This window comes from Artibeus jamaicensis, unplaced genomic scaffold (assembly GCF_021234435.1).
Source record: "Artibeus jamaicensis isolate MK-2021 breed Jamaican fruit bat unplaced genomic scaffold, CSHL_Jam_final contig_797, whole genome shotgun sequence".
NCBI classification, from domain to species: Eukaryota; Metazoa; Chordata; class Mammalia; order Chiroptera; family Phyllostomidae; genus Artibeus; species Artibeus jamaicensis.
Window position 1 is genome coordinate 29,069,437 of NW_026521977.1, and position 12,716 is coordinate 29,082,152.

General features: G+C 50.0%; 1 protein-coding gene across 1 annotated transcript; it reads right to left on the reverse strand.

Annotated features, from left to right (window-relative positions):
• Nucleotides 1-536: 536 nt before the first annotated feature.
• Nucleotides 537-6,689, reverse strand: PSMC3 (proteasome 26S subunit, ATPase 3). The gene is made up of 12 exons (XM_037166249.2): nt 6,438-6,689; nt 6,133-6,216; nt 5,452-5,577; nt 4,903-5,007; nt 4,727-4,789; nt 4,329-4,466; nt 3,749-3,892; nt 3,497-3,645; nt 2,510-2,606; nt 1,694-1,839; nt 850-931; nt 537-736 (listed from the first exon to the last, which is right to left on the reverse strand). Exons 1-12 carry the CDS (start codon nt 6,510-6,512, stop codon nt 626-628), a joined length of 1,320 nt encoding a protein of 439 aa, XP_037022144.1. The 5' UTR covers nt 6,513-6,689; the 3' UTR covers nt 537-625.
• Nucleotides 6,690-12,716: the final 6,027 nt, after the last annotated feature.

Sequence of the window (12,716 nt, forward strand, 5' to 3'; positions counted from 1 at the left end):
TGGGGGGCTTATGGCAGAACCATGTTCACAAACACATCACAATGAAAGGCTGGGCCTAGCAAGGCTCTCCCAGTGGGTCTCACTTGAGGTTCACTTTTCAGCGAGAGGAAATGCTCCGAAAGAGCAAGGGGGCACCTGGAGAAACAGGAGACTCGGGGGCCAGGAAACAGAGGAGTTTCAAGGGGAAAAGACCCAGAGCCTGGCTTTACAAAGAAGCAAAGCCAAGAGCCAGAGCACCAATTGGAAAAGGGAAAAGCTGGCTCTCTTAGGGCCTCCATTCTGGAGCACAGCACCGAACAACCTCTAAAAAGCTCAGTGAGGTGGGGCAGGGAGTGGGGGGAGGGGGAGGGAGGAACGGGTGGGAGAGGCCAGAAGACCCCGCGACAGCTGCAGCACACGTTCACCCCCACTCCCTGCCAAAGCCTCACCTTGACAACCAGAGTGGGACCCACAGCTGTCCTGAATTTCCAGGCAGCAGCCCATGGGGCAGGGTTCTCATGCGAACACACCTACTTTTCCACTAAGAGGCCAGAGAAGGTGAGACAGACAGGTGGCAGGGACCTGACACCATCTTTTATTATGCATTTTAACCAACACAGGACCAGGGAGTGGTGGCGCCCGAACCTTAGGCATAGTACTGCAAGTTCGCTTTCTTCTTGGCCTGCACCTCCAGGATGCCCTCCATGTAGTCCTCGTGGGTGAGCTCTGTGGCGCCCCTGCGCAGTGCGATCATGCCCTGCACCCAGGACAGACAAGCTCTAGGGTGCCCCCACAGCCCTGGCCTGGTTCCCAGGGGCCCCAGCCTTCTCAGCCTCTTCCCTTCAGCAACCACCCCCCCCCAACACTCACCGCCTCCACACACACAGCCTTGCACTGGGCCCCATTGAAGTCATCCGTGCAGCGGGCCAGCTCCTCATAGTTCACGTCGGGGCTGTGGAAGGACACACGGCAAAGGGCTCAGTTACTTACGGGGGGGGGGGGAGCAGGTACGTTCCCAGGCAGCGTCACAGAGTCAACTAGCCCTAGGACTGTAGCCAAGTCCCTTCCCCACTGTGCCTTGTTCTTGGTGCAAGCTGAGGGGAGGGAGAGGGACAGTCAAAGCAGATCAGACCTGGTTATTTTCGTGTCTTAGGCTCTAGCCTTCTAGAAACATGCACCTGAGACCCCAGGGGCTGATTCAGGCTCAGGCAGGGGAGCAGGAGGGAGACAAGAATGGCCATCCGTCTCCAAAGTAACGCAGGCCCTGCGTTGGGCATGCTGCTGCCACTCACTGGTCTCACATGCCAGGCACGGTGTTTGATGTTGCCATAACCCCATAAGGTTGGTGCCACTATCTCCAAGATAAGAGAGCAGAGGCTCAGAGAGGTTATACCACCTGCTGAAGGTCAGAGATCTAATGCAGGTCCACCTGGCCTCTAGCTGGATCACCCTGCACCATGTAGGACGGTTCCCATCTGCTGGGGTCAGGGAGGCCAGGAAACTGAGGGCAGACCTTCCAGTCACGGGGAAGAAGGGAGCGGGTGGATTCTAAGAAGCAGAGGCGGCTGTGGTGCAGAGGAGTGCTGTGTGTGCAAATGGGCTGTGGGCGGGGACGGGGGGAGGCCTGGGGAAGCTTGGCACAAAGCAGAGAAACAGACCGCGGTGCCGCTGCCCTGGCAGGGCCCCACGCCCTGCTCGTGGCATCCTTGCTCACCTGACATTCATCTTTCGGGAATGGATCTGCATGATTCGGGCCCGGGCCTCCTCATTGGGCATTGGGAACTCAATCTTTCGGTCCAGGCGGCCTGAGCGGAGCAGGGCAGGGTCCAGAATGTCCACCCTGTTGGTGGCTGCAATTACCTGAGCAAGGGAAGCAGCAGCAACATGAACTGAAAGGAAAACATTTCACGTGGCCACAACAGGCAGAAAGACAGGACAGGGCCAGGTGAGAAAGCAAGGGATATTCAAGACGGACCTCAAGTCCTCGTCTACTGGGTTGGCCAAAAAGTTCAGGACTTTTTCCGTAAGATGGCTCTAGGTGCACTTAGTTGTCTTTAACTTCATTCAAAACAATTTTGTTACACTGTATTGTGATGACTGTCATATCAGCATGCACTTTTTAAAAGAATTATCAAAATTGGTGAATTTTTTGGTAGCCATTTTAATACTGAAGGTGGAACAAATAAGCAACATTTTTGGCATATTATACTTTATTATTTCAAGAAAGGTAAAACCACCCTGAAACACAAAAAAAGATTCATGCAGTGAATGAAGGTGCTGTGACTGATCAAACATGTCAAAAGTGGTTTGTGAAGTTTCATGCTGGAGGTTTCTCGCCAGATGATGCTCCACGGTCAGGTAGACCAGCTGAGGTTAACAGTGATAACACTGAAACATATTTTATGGAAAAAACCGTATGGATCTTCTGGCCAACCTTAGTCAATGTGCCTGTTGATAGTGCGGTGACTGAGAAGGTACCCTGACCTCTGAGGCCCTTGTTCTCCATCTTTAACACTTCAGCAATACTCACCTTGACCTGGGTGTTGGGCTGGAACCCATCCAGCTGGTTCAGAAGCTCCAGCATTGTTCTCTGTACCTCCCGGTCCCCAGCCTTCTCACTGTCAAAGCTGAGGGACACAGGAGGCCCAAGACACTGGTGAGGCCACAGCTTGGTGAAAAAGAGCTCCCCTCCTCCTCCACCCAACCAGAAGCATAACCCAACCTGTGCACAATAGGAAAATGTCTCACTCATGTTGGGGCCCCCAGCCCAGGGAGTAGCCCAGAAGAAGTGTAACTGTCGACTGCTGGGGCGGCTGGGATCAGGTGCTGAGCTGAGGACAACTCGGGAGCAAAACCACCTCCCCCTGGAATAGCACCCTGACAAGCGTGCCACGCACACTGAGCTAAGCTTAGAAACAGCGATCCAGCCCAGACTTGGAGAGTAACAGGGGGCCCAGGCGGGTGTCCCTGTGGAAGTGTCCCTTAGCTGAGATCTGAAGCTGAAAACGCATTGGCTGGGCAACCAACACTGGAGAAGAGGGAAAAAGGAAAAGCACATTCAGAGAGGAAACAATAGGTGCAAAATCTCTCCCACAGCGAAGCCGAGTGGGCCTGCAAGCTGAAGGGGTGCTCTGGAGAGTCCTGATGGAAGGGAAGGCAGGGGCAGAAAGAGCATGAGGTCGAGGGAAGCAGGGAGAGCCACACAGGGGGCCTTGCAGGCCAGGAAAGCCAAGCCATCCCAAGGAGCAATGGGGAAGGCACAGGAAGGGTTTGAAGTAGGCAGGACCCATCTGTGTGAGGGGCTATGTGAGTGATGTGACCAGGTTTTAAAAGAAACATGCTGCCAGATGGGAGGAGAATGGAAGGATGGGGGAAAGCTAAGAAGCAGAGAGGCTAGTGAGAAGAGAATTTAGAAAGCAGAATAACAAAAGTAGAGCTGCATCATCCCAGGAAAGGGGACCGAGTAGGATAGTAGGATTTAGAACAGTTCCCTGGGTGGCACTCAGCACCCCCTTACCGCTTGGTGCCGATGGCATCCAGCTCATCAATGAAGATGATGGACGGAGCTTTCTCCTTGGCCAGGGCAAAGGCGTCCCGGACCAGCTTGGCACCATCTCCAATGAACATCTGCACCAGCTGGGGGCCCGCCAGCTTCAGGAAGGTGGCCTGGATGTGGTGGAATGGGGATTGTGGAGTCAAGCCAAAGGTAACTCTGGGCCTGCAGTGCTCGGCTCTGCCCAGTTCCTCTTCCCCCCTTCCCAGTGCTCACCTTGGTCTGTGCAGCACAGGCCCGAGCCAACAGGGTCTTCCCCGTACCCGGGGGCCCATACATCAGCACACCCTTTGGAGGCTGGATCCCCAAGTTCTCAAACTTCTCCTTGTGGTTCATTGGCAGGACAATGGCCTCCACCAGCTACCAGGAAGAAATCCTGAGTGAGGAGAGTGAAGCCCTGACGGCCCCTACAGCCCAACTTTTAATGGTTTCAACCCCAATCTGGAACCCTTCTATTCCAGTTCAAGGACACTGCGTCCTCCTTCTCCATATCAAGAGAACACAGAATGCTCACTCCCACTGAGGCTGGCAGTGGTCTCTCCAGCAACGGCAGGGGGTGGTGGAAACACACTGAGCCCGAGTTCCAGTTCTGGCCCTGGATGCCCTTAACCTTCTATGGCCCTAACCAGGTCATTCAATCCCCTGAATCGGTTTCCTAAACTGACACATGGTATCCTTCTTGCCTCCCTAGGATGCTACAAGGACAAGAGGCACACTAGGGGAAGCACCCTGGTCGATGAAGCAGAGAAACACAAAAGGCTGGCGAGGCGGTTAGTGGCTGCCACGCTACCCTCACCTCCTGAATCTGCTTGTCCAAGCCCCCAATGTCACTGTATTGTTCCGTGGGCCTCTCATCCACCTCCATGGCCTTCACCCGCGAGTCGTACTCTGTGGGTAGAGTCTCCAGGATCAGATAGGAGTCTTTGTTCACACCCTGGGAACACAGACAAAGCCTTCAGATTTGTCCCAGCAAGGCTGAACTAACTGGCTGGTGATAGGTGTCTGTAGAGTGAAGAGAATGAATGACATGCAACTGGGCAACACAGCAAAGAGCAAGGCGGTAAGACCTGACTCTCCGGGCTGCTCTGCTCAGATTCAAGGCCAACAGTGACCTTGGCCCGGGGCCAGGCTCAGCCAGTCAGTGGGAGAAACTTCACTAGAAGAGCTCTCCCTGGGCTCAGGGACACCGCTCACCACCAAGTCTCCTGGCTTCAGTTTTTCAGCATCCACCAACCCAATCACAGGCAGGAAGTATGTCTGTGGGAGACAGTCCAGAAGCACCTCAGTTACCGCCCTCAGTAAGGCTCCCTAGTCCTTTCCTGCATCCACCCCTCACCCTCCTCAGTCCTCCTGTTGCTGAGCAGCCTCACCTGTCGTGTAGAGGTTTTGATCACTGCACACTTGCCCTTCCTCTGGGAGTCCAGGTCAATATTGGCACCATCCTCCTCTTGGTCATTGGGATCAACATCCAAAAGCTGGAAAGGGAAAAAGCTTAGTTGAAGAGGCCTTGCTTGGCCCACTGAACTCCCCGGGGCCAGATGCTTCCTGGGCTGAGACATTCCCAGCATTCACAGGGCTGACCATCTCTACCTCACTCCTCACACTAGCCCTGAGCTCAGTGAGTGCAGTGATAAACTGAAGTATTGATAAGGTTTCTGTTTAGGTGATGCTTCTCTACACAGAACTCATCCAGCCCCAAGGAAAAACAACCAGTAGAAAAGAAGACGTGGACCTTCTGAGACCTTTTCCAGCCCTACATGCCCCCCCCCTAAGAAATGCACTCTAGGAAGGGGGCCCTCACAGGAGTACCCCAATATGCAATTTGGGCCTCAAAACTTGGCCCACTCTTTCCCCAATGGCCCATCACAAGCTGCCTCCAGGCCCCGCAAACCCCTCTTCCCCTCCACATACACACACACCTCGATGACGTTGGAGACAAGGTACGGCAGGGTCTTGTTCACTTTGATTTTCTCACTGTTCTCTTTGATCTTGTCCTTCATGGCCTGGAGTTCGTGGGTAACTCGTAACACTTCGCTCTTCATTATCTGAGACGAAGATGTGTGGAAGCAAATGTTCAGCTTTGGCTCAGTTTACCCCCAGGGCCTTTAATGGGTAAGGTCCAGGCTGCCCAGGGGACCTCCCAAATCCGCTCAATCAGCTCCCAGGCTCTCTGAATGCTGGCTGGCCTGTCTCTGGCCACATCCCACAAAGGTCTGGAGGCCCGTCTGGAGACCTCCTGGGGAAGTAGTTGTAGTACAGGGAAAAGAGCAGGCCCTTGGGTCAAATAAAGGTTCTAGTTTCCGCCTTTTATTAAGGACTGGGTCCTTCAATATAAAACCCTTCTGAGCCTGAGTTTTCTCATCTGCAAAATGAAGAGTTCTTAAAAGAAGGATTTTCTACAGGAGTAAAGACCTCGTTGGGAAAGGCAGTCTGATGACTGCTACTCTCAGGTCTGGTATCCGAGCACCCTGTCCCGCTTCTGGTCCCTCCTAAGGTTTAGGTTTCTTTTCTCTTCCTCTGGTCCAAGGAGGAAACAGCGGTCCCCATGGCTCCCCTAGGGAGACAGCTGGGGTCCCCCTGGCCTGCCTGTATATGCCCACCTTGATTTCACTGTCCAGTAGCCGTGTGCGCTGGATAATCTCCTCTGTGGACATCTTGAGCACCTCCTCCCCGATTCCATCTTGCTGTTAAAAAAAATTTTTTTTAACTGAGGGCAAATACCCTCGTTGTCCAAGCCCACTCACAGCCCTGGTTTCCCCGCCCGTAAGACTAGAATGAAGGATTCGGGATCCCTGCCCATATCCCTAGCGGCCTCAACTCTAGGGCCGGGCCAAATCTCCCCTCCACCAAGGTGGTGTCCCTTCCGGCCTTGGCTCTAGGACCCCCCACCTCTCCCAACGCGCACCTCAGTTTCATCCCACACAGTCGCCATCTTCTCTTGCCGAGTCACTGAACTCTCGAGTTCCGGCAGCAGATTCATTTCCCGAGGAAAAGGTCAAAGATCGGACTGCGCAAGAGCCGTAGCATAAAATTAGTAGTATCTTTCTTAACACCAGATCTTGACTAGTAGCAGACCTATTTCAAGTCCTGACTCTAGCCCATTTAGCTTAGGCCGCGTTGTCTCAGCGAATCTGCTTCTCCAATTCAAAAGACGACGTTTGGGCGGCTGGTCCCCGCGCCGCGTCTTCGGTAACCTTCCGCCCTCATCCTATTTATGCTGTGCTATTGGTCAGCACACGCAATGGGCGGGTGCTTAGACACAAACCCAGAGGGAAAATGGACAAGAGCCGCAAAGGCCTTTGGGAAGTGTAGTCTTAGTTTGGCCATAACTGAAAGGACGCCTTAGAAGGAGTTGACTCAACCTCAGAATCTGACCCATTTAGAAATTAGGGGATTCACACAACGGCTCTACCTATCCACACCATAAAGAACATACACCAGCCTTGTGTAAAGGCGGGGGGGGGGTGTGCGGGTCATGACATCTCAGGCAGCATTTTTTTTTTAATTTTTATTTATCTTTAGAAGGGAAGGGAAGGAGAGAAGGAGAGAAATATCAATGTATGGTTGCTTCTTGTGTGTCACCTGCTGGGAACTGGCCCCTGCTGGGAACTGGCCTACAACCCAGGCATGTGCCCTGACTGGGAATCAAACCTTGATCTTTTGGTTTGCAGGCTCATGCTCAATCCACTGAGCTACACCAGCCAGGGCTCAGGCAGCATTTTTATAATTATTATTTATTAACGTACAAGCTGGCCACCCAGGGTTATCTGAGAAAATTCTTAACCAGTTTCGAAGAGAAATCGCTGCTACCACTAACTTTGGAGCAGGTGTCACAGCTCTGACCACGTGGGAAGAGCTCAGTTGGCAATCAGATTCTACAACTAAAAATAAAAAAAACTAAACATCACGTCTGTAATCATTTCCATCTGAGTAGGACAGATCGCTTAGGATCATCTGAGAGTCATTTATTGCACCTGTGTCCTCTGCTCTGGCAGATTGCTGCTTATCACTCTGAGGCGAGCCCCAGGACCCCCTAAAACGAACTTCGTGTAAGCCGCGTAGCTTATATTTTAAGTCAAACCATCACAGCCATCTCCTAAACTTAGTGAAAATGTGCCCAGTGTTCTTCTTGGACTGCAGTTGCAGGCAGTTTTCCTTGGCAGTGGCTTGTTTAGGCTGACAAAGCACGCTTGCGCATAACAGCATATATTCCATCCTCCCAACAGCCCTGCCCTGTGAACGGGCTGAATTCACATTCACAGTGTTAGATAAGGATGTGGAGGACCACGGGTTAAGTGACTTGTCCGGGGTTGTTCAGTGAGTCAGTGTCAGCACTGCAGCAGCTGACCCCAACTTCACACTTTGCAGAGTGGCCTGGTAGGAGGTCAAGAAGCCCAGGTGGGGAAGGAGCTGTCCTCTCTGTGCTGGTCCCAGGGCAGGTGGGTCCTGTTCTGGGGCCTACCGGTCACCCCAACAAAAAGGAATATGTTTAGAAAATCTCCAGCCTGGGCCTGTGATCACTGGTGGCAGTCTCTCTTGACCGAACTTTAGACAGGCTCCTGTGCACCCTCTCTTCCACTAGGTCTTGTCCTTGGGCACTGTCCTCTGCCTAACCCAGATTTAGCAAGACTCCTCCTCAGATAACCAGACCACCCTCCTTGATTTCTGTACACAGCCCATATTAAAATTTCTTCGGTTATCCTGAAAACACCACTTAGAGCCTTTAAAAAATTCAGTATCAAAGTAAAGATCATGTAACACTCCATAGCCATATCCCTTTAGCTGCCTTTAATGTAGAACAGTTCTTTTCTGGTCTTTCATGCCATTAATATGTTTGAAGCATCCAAGCCAGTATCTATCTGGTGAAGTCAGTTCTCAACAAAGCATCCAAATGAATTCTTTTAAAACCTAGTCAGGTCATGTCATCCCTCTGCTCAAAACCCCAGAGCAGCTACCCATCTCACTCAGAGTAAGAGTCCTTACAAGGGCCCCCAGGTTCCCAGGTGCCTTCGCTCTCCCATGATTTCCTCCAGGACCTCAACTCCACCTCCCTTCCACCCTACTCACACTCACAGGTCTCCTGGCTGCTCCGGGACCAGGCTGGGCCAGCTCCCGTTTAGGCCTCTGTTCCCTTTCCCTGGAATGCTGTCCAGGGTATTTGCTTGGTTCACCCCCTCATCTCCTTCACGTCCTGGCTCAGATGCCTCCTTCTCACTCAGGCTCACCCTTCCTTACAGCCCCAGCCCTTCCCCACACTCCTCGTCCCCTTACAACATTCTACTCTTTTTTAAACTACATATATTTATTTTGAAAAAATACATCAAACTTAAAGAAAAGTTGAAATGCAATACGAATAACTCTTCTCCTTGTACCAACTGAGAGTAAATCGCTGACTGGCTACCACATCACCTTGAACACTTTGGTGGGAATTTCCTACAATCGAGGTCATTTGCCTACTTAACCACAACATAACCTTTAATATCAGGGCGTCTTCATTCATGTTTTTATCAACTGGCTCAATAATGTCATTTTCAGCAAACAGATCCTGTCCAGAATCAAGCCCAGAGTCCAGCGTAGTATTTAGTTGTAGTGCTCAAATCTCCTCTAATCTGGCGTAGTTTCTCAGTCTTTCCTCGGTTTCATGACCTTGGCATTTTCGAAGATTACAGTCACTTTGTAGACTATTTCTAAACTTGTATTTATTTGGTATCCCCCAGGATTTTACATCCAGGTGTTTTGTCTCTGGCAGGAGTATCTCGGAGGAAGTGCTGAGTTTCTCATTGCATTACTTCAGGTAGCACCTGCTTTCTTATCGTTTCCTCCCTGGAGAGGTTGACCTTTCTCACTTGACTAATCAGGTGTCTGCCAACCTCCTCCACTGGGAAGTCACTCTTTTTTTCCCCCCTTGAAATTAATTAATAAGTATTTTGTGAAAAAGCATTTCGGAGCTCTGTAAAGATCCCATTCTTCATCAGATTTTTAATTGAGTCATTTATTTATTTATGTAAGTATGGATTCTTGCTTTATCCAATAAAATCTGTTACTATCATTGAGATGGACTGAATGTTTGGGTCCCCCCCAATTTATATGTTGAAGTTCTAACCCCCAATGAGATAGCATTTGGAAATAGGACTTTCAGGAGGCACAATTAAGGGTTAGATTGGGTAAAAAGGATGAGACTCTCACAATGAAATTAGTGGCCCTATAAGAAGAGGAAGAGAGATCTATCTCCTCACAAGCACAGAGAAAGGCACTGTGAGGACAATGAGAAGGTGACCATCTGTAACCCAAAGAGAGAGCCCTCACCAGACACCAGCCCTGCTGGCACCTTGATCTTGCACTTCCAGTCTCCAGAACTCCGAGAAAATAAATTTCACTTGGTTAAGCCACCCAGTCTATGGGATTGTGTTATGGCAGCCCGAGCTAAGATAGTCATTATTAATGGACCAATGAGAGCCCATTTAAACTGGCTCTTGTGTCCTTTTGAATTAGCCTCATCATTCTTTCAACTTCCTTTGCTGTCTGACCCAAGATATTCCAGTCGCATCTTGTACCTTCCCTGGTCCGGGCCTAGAATCGCCCATTTCCCCCCAAGAACCTTGATTCCTTTTAGAAGCCAAGATCTGGGTGCTAGATGCGCTCATTACTATTGGCGTGTCACTGCTACCAGGCCAATACACACATGAACATGCAAGTGTAACTATACCGAGTTGGGAAAAAGCAGGTTTGCAGTTGTTCATATGGAAAATAATACAATGATTACTGAATAATAATACAAGAATAAACTCTGTAGCCCTGAATGGTGTGGCTCAATGGGTTGGGCATCCGCCCACAAACTGAAAGGTCGCTGGTTCAGTTCCCAGTCAGGGCACATGACTGGGTTGTGGGCCAGGTACCTGGATGGGGGTGTGCAAGAAGCAACTGATCGATGTTTCTCTCACACATTGATGTTTCTCTCTCTCTCTCTCTTTCTCCCTCCCTTCCCCTCTCTCTGAAAATGAATAAACAAAATCTTTTTAAAAAAAATCAATCAATAAAAAATTATTAATACATAAATAAAACCTTTTTTAAAAAGAATAAACTCTGTGTTTTGCATACTCACAATGGTAAACCTACTTTTACCCCACCCTGTGCTTCTTTCTCTCTTTAGGTATATATTTTGACATCCATGAGTCCACATTGATTCCTACAATTCCAGTTCTGGTGTTTTTCCTTTTCTTATTCATGACTGTTTTTCAATAGTAACCTGGGGGGACTTCCGCCAAGATGGAGGCATAGGTGGATGTGTCATGCCTTCTCACACAACCAAGATTAGAGAAAACTAAATATTAGCAATAGAAAACACAGCCAAAACACGGAAAATTGAACTTTTCGGAAGTCCGTTAACAACAAATTCTTCAGTCTGACCGGTAAGGGGCGAAACCAGCGGCTGGCGGAGCAGGGTTGCACAGGAGGACTCGGCCAGACACACTCAGGCCCGCGGAATCCAGGCGCAGGGTCAGACCTAGTGAGCGACCCAGCGAGCAACCAGGCGGGCGACCGCGGGGGAGACAGCCGGGCCCGGGGCTGCGTGTTGACTGAGGTCGCGCATTTGTGCGCGGGTGGACAGGCGAGGGAGTGGGCGGTTGGACCGGGCCGGCAGGTCCCCACGGCAAGCGGCAGTGGAGGGCGCCGCCATTTCCCTGCTCTGACACCACCTCCACATACAGCGTCATAACCCAGCGACTCTGAGTGGCCCGGCCCAGGGGAACCACCTAAGGCACTGCTCCTCCGCACCCAGCTGTGAGAAGCGGCAGAGGGGGTCGCCATTTCCCCGCTCTGGCCACGCCCCCACATACAGCGTCACAACCCAGCGACCTGGGAATCCAAGGCGCCACTTCTCATACTTAAAGGGCCCGAACAGACCAAGAATGGCGCAGGAGGATCTCAGAGCCCCAGAGCCAATAAATCTAAGCGATGAAGAAATAGCAAAACTCACAGACGCACAGTTTAAAACATTGGTGATCAGGATCCTCACAGAACTGGTTGATTATACAGACAAATTAGACAAATATATGAAGGCGAAACTAATTGAAATGAATGGAATTGCACAGGACACCAATAGCAAGGAAAAGGAAACTGGGACTCAAATCAATGGAGTGGACCAGAAGAAAGCAAATAATGGCCAAACAGAAAAGAGTCAAGAAGCAAGAATTCAAAGAAATGAGGAGAGTCTTAGGAACCTCCAGGACATCTTTAAATGCTCCAACATCCGAATTATAGGGGTACCAGAAGGGGGAAAGGCACAGCCACCAGTGGAAAACGCATTTGAACAAATAATAAAGGGAGAATTTCCCCCAATCTGGCAAAGGAAATAGACTTCCAGGAAATCCAGGAAGCTCAGAGAGTACCAAAGAAGTTGGACCCAAGAAGGAACACACCAAGGCACATCGTAATTACATTAGCCAAGATTCAAATGAAGGAGAGAATCCTAGAAGCAGCAAGAGCTAAGGGGACAGTCACCTACAAAGGAGTCCCCATCAGACTGTCAGCGATTTCTCAAAAGAGACCTTACAGGCAAGAAGGGGCTGGAAAGAGGTATTCCAAGTCATGAAATCTAAAGACCTACAACCAAGATTGCTCTATCCAGCAAAACTTTCATTTAAAATGGAAGGACAGATAAGGTGCTTCTCAGATAAGATCAAATTCAAGGAGTTCATCATCACCAAGCCCTTATTATATGAAATGTTAAAGGGACTTATCTAAGAAAAAGAAGTTAAAGAAACATGAACAGTGAAAGGACAACAAACTCACAGTTATTAACAACCACACCTAAAACGAAAGCAAACTAAAAGGACAGCTAGATCAGGAGTGGAAACATAGAAATGAAGATCTCAAGGAGGGTTAGCAACAGGGGAGTGGGAGGAGGAGAAGGGGTAGAAGGTACAGAAAATAAGTAGCATAGACAGTAGATAGAAAATAGATGGGGGGGGCAAGAATAGCATGGGAAATATAGAATCTAAAGGACTTGAGACACATGGTCATAAACTAAAGGGGGGTGATGGTGGGGATGGGGGGTAGGGTGGAGGGGAATAAAGGGGGAATAGAACAACTGTAACAGCATAATCAATAAAAAAAAAAGAAAAGAAAAAAAAATAGTAACCTGGGTCCCACTACCCTGAGTATAGTTACTCATGTGACCAAT

What these genes read in the sequence shown, in the direction of transcription:
- PSMC3 (XM_037166249.2), bottom strand. Translation starts at nt 6,512, where the DNA reads ATGAATCTGCTGCCGGAACTCGAGAGTTCAGTGACTCGGCAAGAGAAG. An exon ending in CTGTGTGGGATGAAACTGAG is followed by an intron (nt 6,217 to 6,437) that starts GTGCGCGTTGGG and finishes TTTTTTTAACAG; the next exon opens with CAAGATGGAATCGGGGAGGA. An exon ending in TTGTCTCCAACGTCATCGAG is followed by an intron (nt 5,008 to 5,451) that starts GTGTGTGTGTAT and finishes TTCCCTTTCCAG; the next exon opens with CTTTTGGATGTTGATCCCAA.